Source organism: Eublepharis macularius, chromosome 1 (assembly GCF_028583425.1).
Source record: "Eublepharis macularius isolate TG4126 chromosome 1, MPM_Emac_v1.0, whole genome shotgun sequence".
NCBI lineage: Eukaryota > Metazoa > Chordata > Lepidosauria > Squamata > Eublepharidae > Eublepharis > Eublepharis macularius.
In genome coordinates, this window is record NC_072790.1 from 18,114,494 (window position 1) to 18,140,315 (window position 25,822).

Here is a 25,822-nt window from a genome sequence, read left to right on the forward strand (position 1 = left end):
ACTCCTGGATATTGTGCGTGACATGTGTGCATTTTTTTAAATACAGAAGTTTCTGTGAATTGTATGTCTTCAGTCTATAATTTGTACATGGTAAGAGTTACCCTAAATGGAATTTCTCTTAAGGTGTTTTCAAATTGGGAGCTGATTTTTTAAAGGATGTTGAGGATAGTTTTTTAAAATTGTGTGTGTGAAGTGCTGTCAGGTCACAGCAAATTTATGGCAACTTCAATAAGATTAGAGATTATGTACCTGTAAGGCTTTCGGTTGTCTGAAAGGATCAAGGTATGGATGACTTGGTATGGCAAGACGTTTTGAATCATATGGAACAAACGATGTGAAATGTGTTCCAGTTTATATTATGATAATATTGAACTGTCGATAGTATATGGCATGTGAAGAAATTCAATTGAGCCATAATCTTTGCAATAGATTTGCATTCTGTTTTTTCATTTGATTATATCAGTTGTCATCTTTTTTAATTTAAAAAATGATTTTAAAGGGAAGTGTGCGTGTTTGTACGCTGCAGGGCTTTTTATACAACCAGACATACACTCTTTGCAATTCCAACAAACCTTCGTACAGCTTACTTCGGCGCTAGCGCCAGTTGCGGGAATTTTCTCCCGCTCTATGCCATGGAATGTGGTTCTACCCAGGAAAGCACATGGAAAAGGTACAGATGTGTTGTCAGGAGCACATACCACGTGCACAAATTACAATCACATACCTGTTTTAAAAAGATGTGGCATGCCGGTAGACTCCCAATCTCAGCCATGTATAACACATACAAGCAGAATGAACTATTCTGGAATACTTTATTGTATAGATGGTGTCGACAGAAGATACCTGTTTAGGGGAGGTTGGTTTTGTTAAAATCTAATTTGTACTGTGTCACTATGGTGGCTCCATCCTTTGACTATGTTTCATGTAGATACTGATACTGTTTAAAGAATATATATAAAGTATTATTTAATGGATTGTTTACAACATAGTTTTCTATCTCTTTAAAAATGAGGTATCCAGTTTCTGGCAAATAAAATCTTTTGTTTCTTACATTAAGGCCACCAAATTTTTTTTCCTATAGGCTTCGAGTATACTCGGTTGTATATTGATGAATAGTTGTGGGTGTTCTCTGGCTCCTTTAACTTCTGCAGCTATGGCCTAGTCCTCAAAAAGTTTCCGGAAAACAATTTGGAATTAATTTGATCTGGAGCATTTGCAGGGATTCGGTTTGATTAACTGTTTCATGATTCCGTCCACCTATCATCCACGCTGGGGCAAGATGGGGGAGAATAGGTTTGTGTTAAAATGTAAACCAGCAGATATTTCCAATGTGTGGTTTTTGGCAGCGCTGAAATCTTTGCAGTGAGGCCCAGTGAGCACTAAACAAGCCTTTGTTCTCTGGCTGCCTAGCTATTTCCCAGAACTGAAAAGGAGCCAATTTTGATGTAATTCAAAATAATGAATTCTTAATAAATAACAAAATTCCCTCGCTAAGGAAAAAGAGAGCCACCGTTGATGTCGAATTTGGTTCTGGAGTCAGGGAAAAGTACTTGAAAAGGAGGGAGGGGTATTAATATTTACTGCTGTGCCTTAACGATGGTTTCCATCCCTGCCTGACTTTTTCCCGTGCTTAGCTTGTTACATGGAATATACTATGGAGACTCAGCAGAGTAAATCATAAGTAATTTTGTGTAGAATGGGGTTCTGGATGTCTGTACATGCATATTGTGCTTTTCAAGTTTTTTGTGGGAAAGCAATATAGTGACAAAAAAAGAAACATTTGCCAATGGATTGGATTCTGGGCTGTGTATTTGATCATTTATCCTACTTCGACTCCCTCTGAAGCCCTTGAATTGCTTACGTGGCCAACAGTGGGACAGCATTTTATGCGACAAATGCTTGTGTTTCCTGGATGTCACCCATTTTCCTAATAAGTGAAGCGTGGACTGCCTTGAATAAACCTGTATTTTTAAAAAAGTGAAATGTGGACTTACATAGACGTATGTATGTGCCTCTGGGCCAGAGCTCCCAGATACGTTTGCGTAGAGGAGTGTCCACATTTTACTCATTCTGCAGAAAACCCTAGTGTGTATGCTGCAAACATGTGTTGCCTGCCTAAAGCAGGGAGATGCTGGCAGAGGGTAAAGCAAGTTGAAAGAGAGAGTCACGAACTCTTAGTAAGCTCCTGATTTGTGATTTCAGCTCCCTGTTGTTCCAGAAGAAGCTTTCCAGAGGGCAAAGAGGGGGAAGGTCGAGGGGAAGAAAAGTGAAAGGATGTGATGATGTAGAATAATGCAGCGAAAGGTTCATAACTAACAACTGCAAGAGAATTTTGCATCCCCTTGGGACCACTTGTGCATGCAAAATAACAAAGCAATCGCTGATGGTGAGCGAGGAGTAGCATGTGTAAATGAAGCAGGTTACATACAACAGCTAACGTGCAAATCCTGTGCCAGCTGCAACACATTAAACTTCGTAGTGCATAAGCATGTGCTACATACTGCACTAGAGGGGCACTGCTGTGCCAATATTTATAGCCGCCTTTGTACTGGCAACCACAATGGACAGGGAGATGGGGGGGGGGGTGGAATGTTGCTTTTTGGTTTATGTAACCCACAGTTTATGAGCCTAAAGAATCTTATAGAAACTTTAGTATAAAAATAAAAGCAAAGTTTATCCTAACTTTTCCAGGCGGAACAATGATGTTTGCTTAATTTAAAAAGCGGTGTGTGAAAGGGGGTGTCCTCCCTTGCTTGCTCAGGCAGGGTTGGTCTTCCCCCTTACACCCTCTTTGTGCCTCTCACCAGCTGGCAGTCACAGGAGAGCATAATTAGGCATTCTCTTTGCCCCATAAATCTGGCAGGCCACTCCCCAAGGAGTCCCCCTTGGATCTGTCTGTAGCATGGGGCTGGCACGCGTGTTCATGCCCTTGATGCTACAGATGCTAGAATAAGAGGGCCAGAGATTTTCAAAAGGGCCTTCTCGTTGTTTGGACAGCCACAGCAAAGCCATGATGGAGCTTTATCGTGAATGAGCGTGGCCTGACCTGAGAGATCCGGTGTATCTAGCTTGCCATTTTGTATGAAATACGTCTTACAGCTAAGTTAAGAGCACGCTGTGCATATTGACTTTTAATGGAGTGATGTTTTTGCCGAAAAGGAGGAGGACTAAAGGGAAGGGAGATACTTTTCTCACACACTAGGAGAGTGACAAAGAAAGCTTATGAACCATGGAGAATGGGATTAGCCGTGTTAGTCTATAGTAGCAAAATAGTAAAGAGTCCAGTAGCATAATAAAGAGTCCAGACGCATCTGACGAAGAGAACTGTGATTCTCGAAAGCTTATGCTACAATAAAGTTGGTTAGTCTTAAAGGTGCTACTGGACTCTTTATGGGGGAATGGGGGAACTCTGTCGCAGTTTTTACAGTTCCATGGGACTGGATCAGGTTTGAATCCCCCCCCCAAGTAAATGACCCTACCACCTTACAGAGAATTGTAGTTCCCACTCTGCTTTGTGGCTGGCCCCGTTTGGTAATCCCAGCCATGCTGCAAAAAATGGAGAGACCGTGAGCCGCAGGTGGGTTGCATTTGGCATAGCAGTTCACGAGTTGCTCCGGCATGTTTTTGGCTTGCAGTTGTGGCTAGAATGCTTTGCAACGTGAAAATGCTGCCTTTGCCCTGCAGAACAAGGGCTGTAGGTTTTATGAAAGAAAGTGAAAGAACGAACGGCGTTTTGTTTTTGTTTTTCTCGTGACTTTTTCAGTGCTTCACAGGATGTTGATCAGGAAACAGCCAAGACCAGTTGTTGCTTCCAAGCATACTTCACCCACGAGCCTCTCCTTAGGAGGAGTTATTTCCCCCTCTTTCCTCCGGTTCAACCTGTAGGGATGAATTGCTGCTGAGGAATTGCAGGAGTAGATGAAGCCTACTTCACAATTACATCTGAAAATAAATCTTAAAACATTTGGGGGAATCTCAATGGCTGCATAGTTGCGGAGTGTTTCAGAAGGAACTTCTAGTTGAACTCTGCAAGATTCTATCATACCTCAAGCTTCACTTAGTGGAAAGGATTCCTGAGCTTAAATAGCACTTTAAAGATTGGCAATGGACAGGAGGACTATAAAGAGAAATTGCAAAACCAGGAGGAAATCTAGTCCAACTAGATTTTAAAAGAGCAAGAGTTGAGTCTGGTAGCACCTTACAGACGAACAGGATTTCCAGGGTATAAGCTTCCGAGAGACAAAGCTCCCTTCGGCAGATACAAGCAGGAATGGAGATCCTTATATCTGATGAAGAGAGTTTTGACTCTCGAAAGCTTACAACCTAGAAATCTGGTTGATCTTTAAGGTGCTACTGGACAAAAAACTTGCTGTTTTGCTGCAGACCAACATGGCTACCCCCCTGAAACTAGATTTTCAAAGGCAGGGGGGTACGAAGAATGCGCCTTTGTCTGGGGTCTCCATTAACCAAGGTTGACATTTCTGCACATACATTGTTTATATACTGTGCAGGTATACTGTTGTCGTTAGTTTAAGAACTCCCCCTCCCTTTCTCAAACCTATCTTGTCCCCCTTCCTGTCTTGCCCCAATTGAATTAAAATCAAAATATACCCAGAAGTTGTTGGAATGAATACGTTCTGCTTATGCCTATCCTGGTTTTATTTTGTGAAGGGCTTGGAGAAGGAATGGAACTTCCATTGAGCTGCCTGGAGCAGGCAATGGTCAGCCTCTCCTGGGTGGGGTCTCCGTCCCTCCAAAGAACGGCATTTATGGCTTTGGAGTGCCATTAGATCCAGTTTTTGTTTTAGAGGCCCTACAGTGCCAGCCTAAGTACATAGATCCAGAAGAGTTAGCCATGTAGGTCTGTAGTTGCAAAGTAGAAAAGAGTAGAGTCCAGTAGCACCTTTAAGACTAACCAACTTTATTGTAGCATAAGCTTTCGAGAACCACAGCAGACGATGCGTCTCACAAAGGGAGCTGTGGTTCTCGAGAGCTTACGCTACAATAAAGTTGGTTAGTCTTAAAGGTGCTACTGGACTCTATACTAAGTACAGTTACACCTTCTAAGCCCGCTGGACTTGGAAGGGGGTACCATAACTAGAACGGCACTGCTGGTGGCCTCTGTGGCACTATACGTTTTTTACCAGCTACCATCGATACGCGTGATACAGCCACTTCCTTGCTGTAATTTTCCATGCTTGGTTCTATCCCAGTTAGATGATTGTAATGCATTGCATGTGAGCAGGACTTTTTTTCTGGGAAAAGTGGTGGTGGAACTCAGTGGGTTGCCCTCAGAGAAAATGGTCACATGGCTGGTGGCCCCGCCCCCTGATCTCCAGACAGAGGCGAGTTGAGATTGCCCTCCGCACCACTCAGCGGCGCGGAGGGCAATCTCAACCCCCCTCTGTCTGGAGATCAGGGGGCGGTGCCACCAGCCATGTGACCATTTTAAGAGGTTCCGGAACCCCGTTCCACCGCGTTCCTGCTGAAAAAAAGCCCTGCATGTCAGGATGCCTCCGGAGGCTGTTCAGAAATTCAGAAACTTCAGTTTATTCAGAACACAATAGTCAGTTTGATATTCCAGTTTGGATTTGCATTGATTTCCCGTCCGTTTCTAGGCTTGATTAGAAGTCTTGGTTTTGACTGTAAGGCCCTAATCAGTTTTTGGAACTGGAGATTTAAAATAATAATAATAATTTTAAAACTCTGGATTTTCGAAAGGAGAACAGGATGGTGCCAGTTCTGCCCAAGCTGTACCCTCTTGGCTCCGGTAAGATACCCCGCATCTCTTTGTGAGGCCTTTTGTGAGAGTCAGTGTCATCTTGCACAATGAATCCACATCTGTTTCTTACTCATTACAACCATCCCTCAGTCCCTCAGTGTTGGACTTCTTGTTAGGATATCGTAACCACCCAGCAATTAAAATACAATAGATAAATATAGATAATACCCTTAGAAAAAAAATACAGTACTTCCCTAGATATTGCATTTGTTGCTGCTGGGTTTACTTTGTGAAAATGTGATGGGGGAACATTATTTGTGTAGTAATTTTGCTCTTGCATGTCATCTGTCCATTCTTCTGAATCATATTTGTGCGTGTGTCAATAAATATGCACACCGGAATTCAATGGCCCTTTAAAAGATTAAAACAACTTATTCTGGCATAAGTTTTTGAGAGACAGAGTTCATTGTATCAGAAACCTGGAGGAGAAAAGTGATTATCCCTTTCCCCACTGGCTATTTTCCCCAATCAAAACCACCCCAGCTGCCCAGCAGCTTTTCTTTCCTGTGGGGAAAAGATATGGGGTGTATTTGCAGCCCCAGGCAAACATTGGGAGACTGTTCCTGATTCTATTTTCATTGTTTATAATATAATTCCCATATTTCTGCACTCTTGAACTTTGGTTCACTTCTTTAAGAGGGTAGTATTAAACAGGGCCTTTCTTTTTTGCTTTATGTAATAGCCAGTGATGGTCAATGCTAAGTAGAGATGGGCATGAACCAAAATACAAACCGTAGTTCGTCAAGAACTGGGCTAGTTCGTGGTTCTCGAACTGGCGGTTCATCGGAGCTCATTTTCTGACGAACCGTGACAAACCACTATGATTTTAGAGCAGTTCGTTTGGTTCGTTTTTCGGTTCATCACTGTAGGCAGCCTGGTGCCGATCAATCAGTTTCCTAGGCAATGGGGGGAGGGGCTTTCTGCAGACCTTCTGCTGCTTCAGAACTGACTTTTTCACGAACCAAATGAACCAGTTTGCAAAACAGGCAATTTCATGCTGGCTTGTGATTTGTGAAACATGACGAACCACCATTTTTCCGGTTCGTGCCCATCTCTCATGCTAAGTGTCCCTCCATTTGCCCTGGCTATTTTCTTTTTCTGAGCTTTGTTATCACAAGTAAACCAATCAAAACTAAAAAAAATTCATTGAAGGCTATTTTGCACCTGTACTATACAGTCCCTTAGCACAGTCCTCTTGTGATCTTATTTTAATTGTGGCAGAAGAGAGACAGTGAATCTTGCAGTCGCAACGGTGCCTTTTGCCCCTGGTGAAGCTCTAGGCTCTTTCTTTGATTGTGTGTGTGTGTGTATGTATACAGATGTAATTTTTTTTACTACATTTTGTAAAAGCAGCAGTGAGCAACGTGTACCCATTCTCTGTTTCTTGTTTAACTGCAAGGAGATGGTGTCACACTTCTTTGTATCTAGTTGGTATCCAGAGAACATTGCAGCTAGATCCTTATTTCTGAAAAGTTTTTGAGTTTCTCAGAACAGATACATAGATCCACATACATACATACACATCAATGATACAGCAAACATCTTTTGAAAATCAAGGAACAGTAAAAAAACAGTTTGTGACATGGCATTGGGATCTGTGGTTAAAAACGGGAAAAGTTACAATTCTCCTGGGCATGCCATAGCCCTCGGGCACACCTAAAGTAGATCTTTGGATTCCTGCCATTGCAAAGGGGCTTGGGGGAATACATAGGCTAAAGTGTAATTGGAGCATGCTTTGCTTATTTTGCAAAAAAAGCCCCTATCCACAAGGGAAGAGGAGAAGCATGAAGGTCTCTCAAAGTTCATTGTGTTTTTTCCAAAAGTTCTCTGCATTCCTTTGGAATCATTCCTGTCATTTTACAATCTACAGATTGGGATAGAAGTGTGTGTAGGGGGAGGGGGGTGAGTGTCAGAAGTCAGCCTGAATCCCTAACAGAAGTGTGGGTTCACTGCCTGCCTCTGTCCAGCCACAGGAATTGTTCCTACAACCATCCCTTGACTCAGGTGTTACAAGAATGTTTTTCCCCCCTCTCTTTTCCCCACTAACCAAATATACCAGTGAAATCTGTTGCCCGTGGAGGCTAGGGGACAGGCAGCCTGCCTCCCTTATTTAAAATTGTTGTAATTCAAACAATAGAGTATGCCACAAGCTGGCTAACCAAGCAAGAGATAAATTAGTACCTAAATGAAGGCACACCTTAGGAATTAATAAAACACTGACCTGAGTGCCCACAAGTTCTTAGGCTGAACTCGTAAACAAAGTTCCTTGCAAGTAAGCAGAGTTCAGGTCAAAGCCAATCCAAACCTTCCATTGCAGCACGTGCAGCAGAGCTCATAGGTCCATACCACTTCCAGATTCAGGCAGGCGACACTTGTTCGATTTCTTTCCTGCTTCCCAGTCCCCTCACCCATGGAAAACTAGGGCCTCGGGTAGAAGGCAAGAGTTGGAACCCTTATGACTTGCTATATTTTCACATGCAGAGAGCTTCGACGCAGACAAGCAATTCCACCTCTGTCATCTCCCATTATGTCCCCCGCAGGGCCTTGCGCTCTGCAGATAAGCAGCTTTTGGTGGTCCCTGGCTTGAGGGACATTCGGCTGGCTTCCATTAGGGCCAGGGCCTGGCAACCCTAATGGTGGTGGTTGTGAGGATAAAGTGGAGGAGGAGAAAACAGTGTTGTAAGATGCTTTGGGTGATGCATGAACACACGAAGCTGCCTGATACTGAATCAAACCTGTAGTCCATGGAGTCTGCTCAGACAGGCCACGGCTCTCTTGATGCCCTAGGGAGAGGTCTTCCTTATCACCTGTTCCTTATCACCTGTGACCAAATCCTTTTAACAGGAGATGCTGGAGGTCGAACGTGAGACCTTCTGCAGGCCAAGCAGGAGATAAATATATAAAGGAATAGATTTGGGCAGCTCTCAGATAAGAACATAAGAAGAGCCCTGCTGGATTAGACTAGCGGTCCATCTAATCCAGCAAACTGTTTCACGTTACGGCCAACCAGTTACTATGTTGTCTCCCGGCACTGGTATTCAGAGGTTGACTGCCTCTGAATGTGGAGGTTCACTTTAGTCATCATGGCTGGTAGCCACTGATCCGGAGGAGTTCTGTGTTAGTTGCAAAATAGTAAAGAGTCCAGTAGCACCTTTAAGACTAACCAATTTATTTGTAGCATAAGCAGGGCTTTTTTTCAGCTGGAACGCGGTGGAACGGAGTTCCGGCACCTCTTGAAAATGGTCTCATGGCCGGTGGCCCCGCCCCCTGATCTCCAGACAGAGGGGAGTTTAGATCGCCCTCTGCGCCGCTCAGTGGCGCGGAGGGCAATCTAAACTCCCCTCTGTCTGGAGATCAGGGGGCGGGGCCACCGGCCATGTGACCATTTTCACCAAGGGCAATTTAAACTTTAAAAAACTTCCCCTTGTTCCAGCTGACCCAAAGTGACGTCATTGTGCAGTCTTGAGTTCCACCACCTCTTTTCCCAGAAAAAAAGCCCTGTGCATAAGCAAATAAGTTGGTTAGTCTTAAAGGTACTACTGGACTCTTTACTATTTAGTAGCCACTGATAAAGCTATCCTCCATGCATCTGTCTAATCCCCCTTTAAAGCTGTCTCTGCCTGTAGCAGAGGTGCCTCTTCCAGCACCTTAGTCCCCTGTTATATAAAGAAGTATTGATTGTCCCAAAGCTCGTCAGCCTTTTGGATGCCCCTGTATTTGGGGAGAGGGAGAAAAAGCTCTCTGTCCCCTCTCTCTACCCTGTGCCTAATTTTTTAAACCTCTACCATGCCCCCCCCCTTAGTTGTGTCTTTGTGGTCAGTAACTTAAAAAAAAGAAACCTTGCTTTCCCTCTTTCCCCTTCTGAAACATACGGAGAAATAATACCAACCTACATTACAGGATTGTTTTGTAAGAGTGAATGATACAGGTTACGGGAAGCATTTAAATACACGTAATTCACTAGAGCAGGCGGCGAAAGTGCAGCTCCAGTGAAAAGCAGGTTTGGAATTGTGACTTTTCCCAGTGCAGAGAATTCTCGTGGCAAACCAATTTTGAACTGAATTGCATAAAGAGTAAGAGCTGATTGGAAAGTAAACAGCCCCACCGTACCGGAAAGGCCTGAGTCATTTCAGAGCTTCCTGCAAAATCACCGAGAGAATTTACTATGCACTTTTTGTTCACTACTGAAACTTTAGGTTAAGGAAAGCAGGGGGGGAGGAGCCCTGTGCGCTTCTGCACAACACAAACCTTTTATGGCTAGTTTAGAAAGCAGCAAAGTCAGTCTGTATCTGAATGAAGGCAAAGTCTTTCTTTAAAAAGTAGATGAATTGGTTGTATCGGTACTTGTCACTAAGACAGTGCATTTTAATAACTAGTAGAAGATTTGCTTTGCTTTGCTTTGCAAACTGGGTTCTCCCCCCCACCCCCGCTCCCTCGACAAATCTGCACATCTAGGTACTTTGTGTTGTAGAAGACGAGAAAGTGCATTTAAAAAAGAGAGGAAAAAAAGAAAAATGCATTTAAGAATCTTCGTAGTTGAGCTTCCCCTCCCCGCCCCCTTCCTCTCCCTTGTAAAGCTGCCAGTTTTTCACTCTTGACATAAAGCTTCTAAAACTGCTCTGCGCGGGGTACTGCCCCCGCTCGATGTTTTCGGCTCTCAGCACACCCCTCGGAAGCCAAAGGAAGCAGCAGCGTGCCACGGAGGGGGGGGGAGACACATTCCTTGCATTTGGTACACAGAAGGGGGAGCTAAAGCACGCTTTCAGGGACCGTCACTTTAAATATTGGAATTTTTTCCCCCATTCACCCTGGATTCTGGGAAAATGGCCAAGCAGCTTGGATTTTTAAATGTGTGCACTTTGGCACTTTTCAGTCTCTATATAAAGAATGCTACTCCAGAGACACTTTGGACTTGCTCTGTTTTGTTTTTCCTGAAAGACTGTGGCATGATCCTTGCTGTACTCAGAGTTCTCTCTTATTTCTTTTCCTCACACAAAGTATCGCTTCCTCTCCCTGCCTCACTGTAGATAGTTTCAGGTGGATGGCCGTGTTGGTCTGCAATAGAAGCGCAAGATTTGGGTCCAGTAGCGCCATGAAGACCCAACATCATCAGACTGACAAAAGGGAGCTTTGCCTTGAAAGCTTATATCCCTGGAAATAGATCAAGAGGAGTTAGCCAAGTTAGTCTGTAGTCGCAAAATAGTAAAGAGCACCTTTAAGACTATCCAACTTTATTGTAGCATAAGATTCTGCAAACCCCAGCTCTCTTCGTCAGATGCATCTGATGGAGAGAGCTGTGGTTCTCGAAAGCTTATGCTACAATAAAGTTGGCTAGTCTTAAGGATGCTACTGGACTCTTTACTATCCTGGAAATGTGGTTGGTTTTTATGGTGCTACTAGATGGGAATCTTGCTCTTCTTCCTCAATGTAGGAAATTGGTGTGACTTGGTAGTTTCCAGACATTGCTGTTTGGTGCTCAAATGGAGTATGATCTGAACTGTAGTCTCCAAATCAGAGGACGCTTGGACTGTTGGGAGGGGAGGTTCTCTTCCAGGGATGTCAGTGCATCATGTAGACGTGTTCGGGATTTTTTTCCAGCAGCAATCTGAGGTTCAAGACAGGCTTCAATTTGTTAAACTGCATTTAGGCCCTAAAGAGCCTCTCAGGCTTGATTGAAGGTGAAAGAGATCTTAAGAAATGAGAACACATTACAACACCTCTGACGAAGAGAACTGTGATTCTCGAAAGCTTATGCTACGATAAAGTTGGTTAGTCTTAAAGGTGCCACTGGACTCTTTTTGCATTACAACACAATCAATAGACTGCCTGACTGTTCCAAGCTCAGTGTAAGATAGAGGGCTTTTAAAAGCAGTGGGGAAGTTAGGAGGGTGAATGGGAGAGAATGGTGGAGCTGGGCCGGAGAAGGAAATAGAAGTATCAGGGCTCCACTTAATCGGACCATATCACTCCAGTCGTGTTCCATCTACACCAGTTCCCAGTTTACTTCCGTGCCCAATTCAAGGTGCTGGTATTGATCTTTAAAGCCAGCATGCCCTGAGAACTGCCTTCTCCTCTACAAACCTACCTATCCACCCCAGTTATCTTCGGAGGCTGTGCTTCAGGTTTCCCCCACCAAGCAAGGGCCTTCTTGATCATGGCACCAAAACTTTGAAAGGCAGGGGGAAATCACGTGGCCATGACACGGTATGCTGCATTGTATGGAAGGTTCATTTTAATTTAATTTTATTTGCTTCATTTCTTTTCCCCCAGTGAAAACCTGGGGCAGTTTACATCATTCTCCTCGCCTCCATTAAATCTTCACAACAACGCTGTGAAGTAGAGAAGGCTGGGAGAATGTGATTGGCCCAAAGTCACCCACCAGCTTCCGTGGTAGAGTGGGGATTCGAACTTTGGTCTCCCAGATCCTAGACTAGCAACCTGACCTCTACACCACGCTGGCCCTGGAAGATAATGATGATGTTATCACAGTCCACTAGATGGTTGCGCTGGAATTTTTGGTTCCTTACCGACTTGCATTTTATTCAAGAATCTAGGAGCTAATGAGGTATCACCTTAGTATGGGGCATGTTCCAAGTTCTCAGCGGCTGTTTACAACTGTCCGGTTGTTACTCTGTCAATGTTGATGTTCTTTTGGAATTGCACCTAGTGCTCGTATCCCTACAGGAATAACCATTGTATGGTTCTCCCAGGGAAGCTGAACTTCAAATCTTAGATCTTGATGTTTTGTTATCTTTCCAATCTCTTCCTCCTTAATTCATCTGTCCCCTGGGATTACCACATCAATCAGTTTGACCTTCTTACTTTCAGCCACAGTACTATCTGGAGTATTATGTTCTTACCTGTTTGGATTTTGAAATCCCACAAGATCTTAATTTTCTCAGGCTTATGTTCCCGCCAATATTTTGCGACGGTAGCTCGTATTTTTGTACATAAATTCTAATGCATCATTGCAGCTACTTTATGATTTGCATTTTTTATAGTCAGTTTGTATTTTCTTGCTGCACCCGCTGGTGAGATGGTCAACTATTTCATCAGATTTGTATCTGTATCATCATCTCACTTTTTAAAACATTTCCTGGAGAGGATGCTTGATAGATGTCCAGATCTGCTATCCCACTGGTAGCTTCTTTTCAGTGGAGGCATATTAAATTCAATGTTCTAAAACCTCTGTCCTCTATCACTGCCTCTTTTTTCTGCAGTGCTTTTTTTCTGGGAAAAGAGGTTGTGGAACTCAGTGGGTTGCTGGCACAGAGGGCAACTCTTGGCAGAAGGTGGTGTCGCTGGTACCACACGTGCGCGCGCAAAGTGCATGCATGCTCCCAGGGCCAATGACATCATATTGGGTCAGCTGGAACGGGGGGGGGGGAGTTTTTAAAAGTTTAAATCTCTCTCAGCGAAAATAGTCACATGGGTGGTGGCCCCACCCCCTGATCTCCAGACAGAGGGGAGTTTAGATTGCCCTCCGGGCCACTGGAGCAGCGCGGAGGTCAATCTCAACTCCCCTCTGTCTGGAGATCAGGGGGCAGGGCCACCACCCATGTGACTATTTTCAAGAGGTTCCGGAACTCCGTTCCACCACATTCCAGCTGGAAAAAAGCTCTGCTTTTCTGTAAAAACATGATGTTTGGGGTGGGTGGGAGGGAAGACTGATTCACATGTGCCGGGTCCTCTCCTGTCCAAAGCAGTGCAGGGAGCTAGCAGCCAACCATAAACATGTGACATTGTGGAGAATGATTTGGGAAAGAGGAGGCTGCCTTTGGGCATCGCAAAGAGATGCATTTCTTAACAGGGACTGTTTCACTCCACTAAGTGAAGAGTTTGGTCACTCGGGGAAAACAGACCTCCCATGGCACAGGTCCAAAAAGCCCACTTTGTGATAAATATGTGTTGTGCTTTTGTAAGGAGGCGATGATGATGATGATGATGATGATGATGATGATAACGACGACGACGATGGCAACATTTGATTTATATACCACTCTTCAGGGCAACATAACACCTACTCGAGGCGGTTTACAAAGTATGTTATTATTATCCCCGCAACAAAACACCCTGTGAGGTGGGTGGGGCTGAGAGAGTTCTGAGAGAGCTGTGGCTGACCCAAGGTCATCCAGCTGGCTTCAAGGGGAGGAGCGGGGAATCAAGCCCGGTTCCCCAGATTAAAGTCCCGTGCTTTTAATCCCTACACCAAACTGGCATTTTGTTTTTCAAGTGCATACAGTATTGGTTTATTTTTTAAAAAAAAACTATAGCCTTATCCACAAGTATACTTTTACCCATCACTAATAAATCTGAGCTGGTTTAGTTCTGTTTGTGAAGGGGAGAGAAGACAGGAGGGTTACAAAATGGATGCCTCATTAAGTGAGCCAAGTTGCAGGCTGAGAGGGTGAGGCACAAAAAGGGGGCCCACCAATGTGCATGACCAAAGCCCCTCCCTCAAGAGCTGTAAATGGATCGTGTCCATACCCTCTTGCTGTATGTTTCCAAGAGAGTTAGGAGCAGGGAAAACAAGCATCTGTATGTGTAAGGGACCCCCTTCCCGACCTCATCGGGCTACAACTTTTTGAGTTTGTATGCCGCCTCAAGCCGCTCTTGGAGAGGCAGCTGTACAGATTTTCAAAATAAAGGGGGATATTAGTGCTTTAGTAAACAGACTGAATAGAACTTGCTGGGCCTCCTTCACAAATCTGTCTAGCTCAGTTGCTGTAATCAACAAACCCCTGAATTTCTGACTGACTTCTGTGGCCTGCTGTGCAGATGTGTAGCCCTTGCACCCACTGCTTCTGCCTCCCCGAACAGTTTGCATTAAGTTGTTGCTGGTCTATAGATGCAGCACAAGTCCTTATTCATGTGTTACAGTGAACATGCACACACAGTTGTGCGTTCCTGTGATTTCTCTTTGTACATTCCTTGAGTAACTCTTAACATTACCTTCAGTGCATGTGTGGCTGAGTGTACCATTTACCCCAGTCACTGGCATTCTGTTTTTAAAGTGAATGTGTGGTTGGATATTCTTTACGAAGGAAGTAGGTGCGTATATGTGGGATGTGTATAGGTGTTCCCCATAACATGTGTTAACAGGCTAGAGTAAGGGAGCAGAGCAGTGGGGTGGAGGAATGGACCTCTGCTCCCCTCTAAATTGTAAAGAGTCCAGTAGCACCTTTAAGACTAACCAGCTTTATTGTAGCATAAGCTTTCGAGAGCCACAGCTCTCTTCGTCAGATGCGATCAGTTGGTTAGTCTTAAAGGTGCTACTGGACTCTACTATTTTGCAACTACAGACTAACACGGCTAACTCCTCTGGATCTATGTTCCCGTCTAAGAATTCCCTGTAAGCGGAAAAACCAGCACAGTGTGGGAAGAGTCTGGATACATCCGTTGTCCCTGATGTGCTGTTTTTAAATATATATATATATATATTATTTTATTTAATTTATTCGATTTTTATTCCACCCTCCCCGCACCAGCAGGCTCAGGGCGATGTTTTATATTGGGAAACCCCTTCCCCCTCCATCCGAAATGCTCCGGCCCATCGTTTCCCTTAGGATTTCTGGATTAAGGGATTTTTGACATTAGAAAAAAAAGAGCTGTTAAATCATTCCTTAGAGAAATTGTAGATTTGACATGATACGAATATTTGTTTTGGAGAAAACCAGAAACCTTTCAGTTTAGATTGGTTGTCTTTGTTGCTTATTTCTGTATTATGTATGTTTTTGTATGTTGATTAGTTGTTTTTGTTTGCTTTATTAGTATATGTGTAATTGTAGTTTTTTTAGATTTGTTTTTTAATTATATAAAACTATCATGTCTACCATCACTGGATTCCTGCACTTCATTCAGCTTCATGTGTAGGGCCAGGCTTTCTCTCTTGACTGGGCAGGCAAAAATTATGTAGGCGTGTTAGAGATGGGCATGAACCGAAATACGAACCAAAGTTCGCCATAAACCAGGCCATTGTTTTGGTTTGCGAACCAGCAGTTCATCAGAGCTCATTTCTGACGAACCACTGTGATTTTTAGAACAGTTCATATGGTTTGTTTTTCGAATCGTCACTTAAGACAGCCTGGCGCCAATCAATCTGTTACCTAGGCAACGGGGGGATGGGCTTTCTGCAGACCTTCTGTAGCCCCAGAAGCAACAAACTGACAAATCAAACAAACAAGTTCACGAACCGGCAAGTTCATGGTGGTTCTTGGTTCGTGAAACATGATGAACCACAACAAACCACCATTTTCCTGGTTCGTACTCGCCTCTAATGTGTGTACATTTTCATCAAGTTGCAGCCGGCTTAATGGCAACCCCATAGGGTTTCCAAGGCAAGAGACAAACAGAAGTGGTTTGCCATCGCCTGCCTCTGTGTAGCAGCCCTGGACCACCTCAGTGGTCTCCCATCCATGTGCTAACTAGGGCTGACTCTGCTTAGCTTCCAAGATCTCACAGGATCAAGTTATCCTGGCCAATCCAAAACAGGACAGGAAAAAATTGATTGCACTCAAAAACTAAATGAACATTTGGAAATGTTAAAGGGCAGTTGGGGCTAATACTCAACAGCAACTTTCCCTCAAAGCTTGTGTCATTTTTACACCCCTCCACCCCAAATCTAGTCGCTCTTGCTTAGTATTTTGATAAATATTCCCGTTCTAATTTACATGAGGGTGTGTACAGTGGAGAGAATGCTTTGTGCGTGCCTGGGTTTTTTGAATTGGAATAGCTCCAGAGAGAACTTCTGCAGCTGCAGTTCCAAGGACGATGTACCTTATTCATTGAGGTCTTAAGTATTTTTTTTCCCAAAAAGAGAGAGGGGGGGGGACTTTACAGCCCAGGGGCGGTTGCCACTGCAGTTGTTTTGGCAGTTAGAGCCTAGGGGAAAAAATTCCTTCATGTATGAAGTCGGCAGCTGCCTTCTGGATGAAGAAGAAAACGGTGTTTAGTGGATGGGCAGATTGGATGGTCGAAGGTTGTGTGCCCCAGAGTTGTAGTATGTGAGTGATGGTGGTGAGGCATTTCTTTTCCAAGCCCAGTGCTTTTAGTTGTGTGACTTCAGCCTGCTGATAAAACAGACAAGCCAATCTTTTTTGGTTTTTCCCCACTCTAGAATACAGACATGAACCATATAACCAGTCCTCTTGAAACTTTTATCCTGCCCGCTGAGCTGAGTACGGGCACTTGCCTCTTGCTCACTTTTCAGATTATTTGTTTACTTCATTTTTTTACCCTGCCTTTCTCCGCAATGGGGACCCAACATAGCTTAAATTGTTCTTCAATTTTATCCTCATAACCGCCTTGTGAGGAAGGTTAGACTGAGAGTGTGTGACTGGCCCAGAGTCACCCAGAAAGCTTCCATGGCAGAGCAGGGATTCGAACCTGGCTCTCCAACTGTGGGACCGCACTAGCTTTCACAACACCACCTAGAAATAGCTGCCTCCCCAAAAGAGCTCCACAATCGATGGTTCTGAATTCCTACTTTTTAAGCAGTTCATCCCAGTTTGGCATTGTGGTTCCGTTAATGCAAATGGGAACCATTTGTGTTTGATGCACCCTTTGCTTTTTCCACACATCATTTGGATCGCAAGAGTCTGCATGGATTGCAAGAGAATGGTTAGGGCTTATGGATGAACATGGGAGAATTACATGTAGTTTTATCAAAATGAGGACTGCACCTGGTGCTAGGTGAAGACCTCACCCCCCCCCACCCCCAATTCTGGATTGTGTCAGTCTGGAGTCCTAGACTGGTTTAGCAGAAACTGTTTTGAGTTCTTTCTCCCACCTGAGACCTAGAAATATTTCTCTCTTTAAATGAATACTTGATGTATTGTCGAAGGCAACTCTGGGCCAGTCACACACTCCACAACAACCATCGAATACTAGATGATTAGGGTTGGGGAGAGAGGAGACAAGTTGAGAACAAGAACCTAGAATTAGAAAAGAGCAACAGTCCAGTAGCACCTGTAAGACTAACAAAATTTGTGGTAGGGTATGAGCTTTTGTGAGTCACAGTTGAGACTCACGAGAGCTCATACCCTACCACAAATTTTGTTAGTCTTACAGGTGCTACTGGACTGTTGCTGTTTTCTACTGCTTCAGACAGTCTAAACATGGCTACTCATCTTGATCTATCAGCCTAGGATTGTGTTTTTGGTTTTTTAAAACTTATAGTGTTTCTGATGCTGAGAAGCATATGCATTTCCTACTCTTATATTTTCTCTCATGTGACTTGGAATAAAACCACAGGTTCAGAGATGGACACAGCTGCAGTGGAAGGGTTTAAGCCCTTGCCTTTTCTCCAGTTCATGCATGCCTGTCGCTTGTTAAAGAGAGGGGAGCTTTCCGTTATTAGACAGCAAGTGGTGAACTTTTATTAATTGTTCATTAGTAATCCCTGCCGCTTGGGACCCTGCTGATGAGTAAGTTGTTCATGTTTCAAGACCTATGCTTAAAAGCTCATACATGCTCTTTGACAGCAACCAATACGAAGAGTCTCAGTTACAAGGGGTGGTTCTCTGTCGAAGGGGGAATTGCTTCCAGTGAATTAGATTGGACTCTAGCCCTGTGCACACATTACAGTGAACCCATGTATGCTTCACTTACAGTTTACTCTTGATTTTCCTTTAGACACGCATTGAGTCATTCTCGTGTTATTTTCAGTGCACGTACAACTCAGTGTACGAGTCAAACGCTACATTTTATCCAATCTCTGTTTTCATTTGTAAAGTGCATCCATGTTGGCTGTTTCTTACAAAAAGGTGTACACACACACACCTGTGCATACCCTGTGAGGCATGTGAACAAGGTTTCTGCTTTGTGTCGGGGCCTCGAGTGCAGATTACAGAGAGGATTGGCTTTGTGGTACTTCCAGCAGGATGGGTTTTGTGATTTGATGACTTCCTTTTTTTCTTCGTTCTGCCATGTGTTGTTTTAATGAGTACTGAGGAGGTGGGAAAAAATAGCACGGCGTTGCTGGTTCTTTTGGAACCCACTTAGAAAGTAAATGTTTGATGAATGAGTCTCTCTCTTCTTCCATTGGAGGAAAGCTGCTTGGTCTGGAAGAAGAGTTTGAACTTGGTTGAGCAGAATGATGGGGTGAAGCCAATGACTGTATGCAGGGCTTTTTTTCTGGGAAAAAGTGGTGGTGGAACTCAGTGGGTTGCCCTCGGAGAAAATGGTCACATGGCTGGTGGCCCCGCCCCCTGATCTCCAGACAGAGGGGAGTTGAGATTGCCCTCCGCGCCGCTCCAGCGGCGCGGAGGGCAATCTCAACTCCCCTCTGTCTGGAGATCAGGGGGCGGGGCCACCAGCCATGTGACCATTTTCAAGCGGTTCCGGAACTCTATTCCACCGCGTTCCTGCTGAAAAAAAGCCCTGACTGTATGTAAAAGCAGTCGCTGTACGTAATAAAGCTATATGCATAATAGCACTGTAGAAATATCCCACATCTGGAAGGAGAAACTGCTGAGCAGGACTTCAGTTTCCAAGGGCAGAGGATATGATAAGGAAAAAAATTCACCTGTGGCCATGTTTAAAAGAACAGAAAGCATACGACCTTCACTAAATGAAGTTTCGCATATCGCTCTTCTGGGCAGTTCTCGTGGCTTTTATTAGGAAGAGCCAGACGTTCATGTGAGTCTTAAAACAATGTTTCCGCCTTTTTTTTTTCCAGATATATGTTGGGGAAAGGAGGAAAGCGGAAGTTTGATGAGGATGAAGATGGGCTGGAAGGCAAAGAGGTGTCTCCTGCTGACGGTCCATCGAAGGTGTCGTACACCTTACAGCGCCAGACTATCTTCAACATTTCCGTTATGAAACTCTATAATCACCGGCCATTAACGGAGCCGAGTTTGCAAAAGACAGTTTTGATTAACAATATGCTGAGGCGAATCCAAGAGGAGCTCAAGCAGGAAGGCAGCTTGAGGCCTGTGTTCCTTGCCACTTCACAGCCCACAGATCCTCTGGGAGACAATTTTCGAGAGGTCCAGCCTGCCTTTAGTCACCTAGCTACGCCGCCAGCCCATCCCACCGACTCCGCAAGCACTACACCATTGGAGTCTTGCCTCACCCCTGCCTCGCTCCTTGAGGATGACAGTTTTTGCACTTCCCAAACTATCCCCCAAGATGGCCCTACAGATTTACCATCTCCAACAACCCAACCAGTAAAGGACAGTTTCTCCTCAGCCTTGGACGAAATCGAGGAACTCTGTCCAACACCTACCTCCGCTGAGGCAGTAGGAGCTTCAACAATAGCAGACACGGCAGCAACAGATAACTCTAAGGAGAGCTCCGGCGAATCCGCCCTTCAGAAGCCTGAGGGAGTGCAAGAGAACCGAATAAACGAACCTAGGCTCATGGATTCTTTACCTGGTAATTTTGAGATCACGACATCTACAGGTTTCCTTACGGACTTGACCTTGGACGATATTCTCTTTGCTGACATTGATACTTCTATGTATGATTTTGATCCTTGCACGTCTGCTACTGGGGCTGCCTCAAAAATGGCTCCAGTCTCTGCAGATGACCTCTTAAAAACTCTAGCGCCGTACAGTAGCCAACCAGTAACCCCAAATCAGCCTTTCAAAATGGACCTCACAGAACTAGATCATATAATGGAGGTGCTGGTTGGGTCTTAAAATATATAGCAACTTTTTATGTACCAGTATAAACACTTGGTAGTATTTTCTCAACTGGCTCTCTTCCAAGCCTTCTCTCTCTTGCACACACACACACACACACACACAAACACACACACCATCACACACACACACAGAGCACTGTGCATGCTGTCGTTGCTTGTCTTTTTTTAAAAACAAAAACAGAAACGCATCCTACTAGTTTTTGCTTCAAACAGAATTGGAGTGCCTTCATCCATGTATGGCCCGCTTTTAAGATTTTTAAAAGTGGTTCCTCAAGGAAGACCTGAAATCCTGATATAGGGTAAAAATGCATATTGTAGACAATATTGGTGTGTCTGACAAACAAACAAACAACAACAAATTGTAAAAGCTAAGCACAAGGATTATGTTGGGGGAAGCTGTAAATTGCATGTGCATATTTGTCTATTTTTTCTATAAGTTTTATTGCAAGAGGTTAAAATATTATTTAGATAATCGCAGTTACCCGTTTTGGCATTTTAGCCCTGTCTAGGTTGACTTAGCCATTCAGCCTTTTTAGAGGTGTTAACTATTCCTCTTTAAACATTGCATTTACACGGCTCTTTAGAAAACTGCTACCCAAATTTATTTTATATTTTTGTACAGATTCTTCAATTTATGGTATTGGGGGGGCAGGGAATCTTTTTCTTAAAAAAAGGAAAATAAAAACAAAATGCTGTTTATACACACAAAACATGCACACAGAAGAAAAATGCTATTTTGGTAGGGTTTGCACAGCTGGCTCCTGCATCCACCCCCCGCCCCCCTCTGTTGTACAAGAACTGCTTGTAGTTTTCTATAGACTTGTTGTGTTTTTATATGTGTCTACGGTGCAAAGAGAAATTTTGATCAAATCAGTCTGCAGTTGGCCTCCCCAAATCCAGACACACATGCTTGAAGGAAAAGGCCAAGGGATCTTCCCTTAAAAAGTTTCACAAATATTTACTCCCTTCTGCGTACTACTGTGATTTAACAAACAAACTTAGAGCCATGTATGTTCCAACACTGATGTCAAACAGTTGGCAGGAAATAGCTGTGAAACTTCATTCTGATTAAACTTTTCTCTCCTGCCTTCCCCCTCCCCCGCCCCAGAAAAATCAAAGATGAATGTTATTTTTTTAAGTCCAGAAACTAAGCAATTTTTTAAAACTTTGGGAAAAAAAGATTTACAGTGCAATCCTGTGGAGAGTTACTCCAGCCTAAGTCTATCGATTTCAACGTGCTCAGACTGGTGTAACACACAATAGGATTCCACTGCTAGCCACAACCCACAGAGTAAAACCTGCTTAAATCCACAGATGTCAGTGGGCTTAAGTGTGCTTAACTCTGTGTTGGATTTCTGGGGTGCGCCTGTTTCCAGTGTGTCACACAACTTGCCAGGGCTGTCATTTGGTTTTATGTCAAAACATACCCACAAAAGTGGTCTGTAGAAGTTGCTGAGGTTTTTCCCCTCCAAAGAAAACATTTCTGTTTGGGCCATGCATTGGCTACACTTCTTTGAAAGAAAGCTACATTGAAGTCCATGGAACTTTCTTTCAAGGAAATATGCATAGGGCTGGGAGGGAAACCTGGATCGGTGTAATTTTGGTGTAATTCTCTTCAGCCGTATGCCTTTTGAATGAGTTTTTATAATTCCTCTTGCCCTTTCTGGGAACGTTCTGCTGTTCACTGTGTTGAAAAGTGCTGGAAAAAAGAAAGGCAACTTCAGTATTACTGCAGTGAATTCATCTCTTCTCAGCACTGGATGGACTCGTGCCGACATCCACCGCTGTCGAGACTGGAGCCGGTTGCATTACAGACATTTGGGCATGTCCTGGAGGGCTGGTTTCTTGAATCAGCTGCGTCACCTGCTTTACACTTTATACACAGCCTGTTTGCTATATAGACAAATGCAACTTTCTATGCATGTTGCCCTCCCACTGAAGTCACTGCACCAGTTGCCATGCCCCCCCCCCCCGTATTCATTGTGATGTACATTTATTTTAAAGAAAATTTGCAATGTTATCATGCCTATTGCTGAAATTGCTCTGGCATATTAATTTTTTTAATGGTACTTAATTGAGTACAGGTTACAAACTATATTGTTGACAAGCATATGGCTTCTTTAGGAATAACTTTTATATTTATTTAAGAATTTTTAAATTATGTTTTATGTGATTTGGCAATATTCAGTCTGTTCTGCTCACTTCTTGTTATGGATAAAAATTGGGTCTTGTCCGCCTTTATGAAGGCAACTTTGTAAAATTGGCACTTTAGGCCATAGATATATATTTATATTTATTAAAAATACGTTTAATGTATTATACACAGAGATGGAGAAGGAAATTTTAAAAACTGCAGGGTCAAAGGTCCATGAAATTCAGGAAACAGAGGGTGAAATGTAATTATGTAAAATTCAAATCTAATCAAGAAAAATATAGGGATCAGTCAGTAGACCTCATCCAATGGGAGTTGAAGGCTTTGCTAGGCTATTTAATATATGAATTTGAATTGTACATGATTACCGTCCTTACGGGAGAGGAAGACAGTTCCCCCAAAGATGTTATACACACACAAATTATTATTGAACATAAATGTAACTTGTAGCCAAATGTAAGGCGACCCCTCCATTCCCCCCACCCATGGCATGCACAGAAAAAACCTTAGTCTTGCATTCAAATAAATGCAGTACATTTGGCCTTGTCCTTCTTGTTTTCTTGGCCCCTAGACCCAACTGATCATTTATTCTTTCCTTCCTCTGCATTACATGCCAGCACAGTATGGATACACTTATTGTCCCTGAAAAAGTGGACTCGAGTCTACCAAAGCATCTGCTTCGGAAAAAGTCGTGTTATTTTTTAAGTGCCCCTAAGACTCATTTGTTCGTTGCAGCAGACTAACGCACCCCCCCAGTTACCATTTTTGTTTTTTAAAAAGAAGTGATCATGCAATAACGAGTTGAAGTTGATCATTCTTGTAAGAGAAGCTGTTTATCACCTCCTGGGCACTCATATTCTAACACCAGCTCGCATCAACTCATTTCAAGGGTAAGCTCCCTCCCAGCAGGACCCTATTCCGCTCATGAAAGCAGCACATGGCACTACATGAACAACCTTACTAGCAGCACAGCCCACGCTGACTAGCTTCCTTAATATGGCCAAAATGCTTACTAATCATTTTGAGCACATCATCGGAAGTTTCCCGGATGCAAAGGGTTGCTTTACCTGCCTCTGGCTACCATCCCACTGGCCATTTGCAAACTTGGATGTTGCCGTGCAAGAATGGAGGGCAATATCAGGATTGCAATACCAGCTAGCAGGGCTTTTTTTCAACAGGAATGCGGTGAAACGGAGTTCCGGAACCTCTTGAAAATGGTCACGTGGCTGGTGGCCCCGCCCCCTGATCTCCAGACAGAGGGGAGTTGAGATTGTCCTCCACGCCAGCTGCAATCTCAACTCCCCTCTGTCTGGAGATCAGGGGGCGGGGCCACCAGCCATGTGACCATTTTCTCCGAGGGCAACCCACTGAGTCCCACCACCTCTTCTCCCAGAAAAAAGTCCTGCCAGCTAGTATCCCGTTATTGCACACCTCAAAACTCAGACTGGTGGAATTGGAGGTTTAGCAAAGACCCCTAAAACAAAAAGGACTGTTAAAAAGAAAATGAGGTTTTAAAAAAATGTTTTACCCATTGTTAAAATCAAATTTAATACTAACTTAGAAACAACTGCCCTCTTCTTTGGACTAGCTGATTGTGCATTTAAACAAATACCATATGTTGGGCAAGAGTTCAAATGAAGACTTCTTTAAAAAAGTAAAGCAGTGTGTAGTTGTTTAGCAAGAGGTAGACTTTTCCCCCTTGAATCACTGCAGCGGAGTGTTATTTTGGCGTGAGCTGGTGCTTGTAGGGGGAGACACTGTGGCGTCTCCTGCAGAATTAGCTGTCCCCAAATAAGCGAGCAGAAGCCTTGGAGTCCTCCAGGACGGAAAGACTTTTCCTCCACAGCCCCCACTCCGCCTCCCTGATGTGGCCCCCGCCTTTTGCAAGGTCAGGATTCGGCAAAGGTTTCCCTGGACCGGGGGGGGGGCTTTTTGTTGATGCTCACGTGCAATGAAGTGACAAGAAAGGAGCAGAATTTAAAAGCTTTTGGAATTTGAAGTGATTTTTTTTTTCATTTTTGTTTTTCATAAGTTATTTATTCCTTTTATTTTTTTTCTCCTGTGTAAATATATTTATTTTATTGTGAAGCTAACAACATCTGGATTGTAACATGTACAGAATGTATGGTAGGAATGTATTCTCCTGTAGGAATGTAAAATCTCTATGAGAGGGAATTGAAAGTGTGGTTTGGGTCGTGCTCAGGCCACCCGTCCTTCACAGGGCCACTCTTTCTCCCCCCCACCCCCCACCCATCTTCTTGGGGTCGATCTGATCGGATAGAATTATGCAAAAGAAAAAAAAATAAGCCTGTTTTGCATTGTTGGTTACCATTTAAAAGGGCTAGATCGTACCCTTGGCTTGGGTATTATTGAGGTCTGGTTACAAGCTCTCTACCCCTTTGGGGACCTTAAAGCAATCTGTTCTCCCACTGATAATGGAGGCTGGCAATCCTAAGAGCACTTTCCTATGACTAAGGCCTGTTGAATAAAATTGGACTTACTGCCGAGTAGACCTGGCTGAGGATTGCTCCCTTTAAGTCACTTGAACAGGCATGCCCCTGCAACTTAAAGGCGCACATCCGGTGTGAGTTAATTCCATCCATCCAAGCAAGCGCAACGGGGGGCATATTTGGCCTGTACAGAATGGGGCACTGCTGGGTTCGAGAGTAGATTTCATGCCAGATTTCAGACTGGACCATTAGACAGAAATCTTTGAAACTCTTTAACACTTCAGCGCAAACTTACTCCTGCCTCCAATCCTGATCTATTTAAAATTAGGATCTCTGTCATCGGCTTCAATGATTGTACCTTGCTATATACCCTTACCTAATGTTTAATTTTTTAAAAATCTAAAAACATTTTTGCTGCCATTTTCCAGCATGATTTAATTTGGAAATGGCAAATTGTATATGGGACTGGGCTGTGGTATAGGGAGGGAAGAGAGCCATAATTAATTAAGGAACCTAAGTTTAATCTATACTTAACACACAAAAGCCAGCAAGGCTGCCCATTTTGATAAGATGACATAGCACGAGCTGCCTCAAACCATCTAATCGGTAGAGTCACACCATTCCTTTTTTAAAAAAAGAAAAATAATTTTCAAATGCTTTGTGCAATACCAGCAGCAGTGCAGATGTTTATGGAACACCATTGAAAGACTTGTTGTGGATGAGACCCGGCAAGTTTTTGTGTTCCATGCTCATGTGCTCATTTCCTGGCACACTCGCAGTGAAGCTCCCAC

At 43.7% G+C, this 25,822-nt stretch overlaps 1 protein-coding gene across 2 annotated transcripts in view; it reads left to right on the top strand.

Annotated features, from left to right (window-relative positions):
- The window catches only part of SERTAD2 (SERTA domain containing 2), a 36,056-nt gene extending 15,527 nt beyond the window's left edge, over window positions 1-20,529 (top strand). For both annotated transcript variants that reach the window (XM_055001394.1, XM_055001386.1), the window contains exon 2: window positions 19,461-20,529. In XM_055001394.1, the coding sequence (XP_054857369.1) occupies window positions 19,465-20,424 (960 nt within the window). In that variant the 5' untranslated portion in view covers window positions 19,461-19,464 and the 3' untranslated portion in view covers window positions 20,425-20,529. The remainder of the gene's footprint in view (window positions 1-19,460) is intronic.
- The last annotated feature ends 5,293 nt before the right edge of the window (window positions 20,530-25,822 follow it).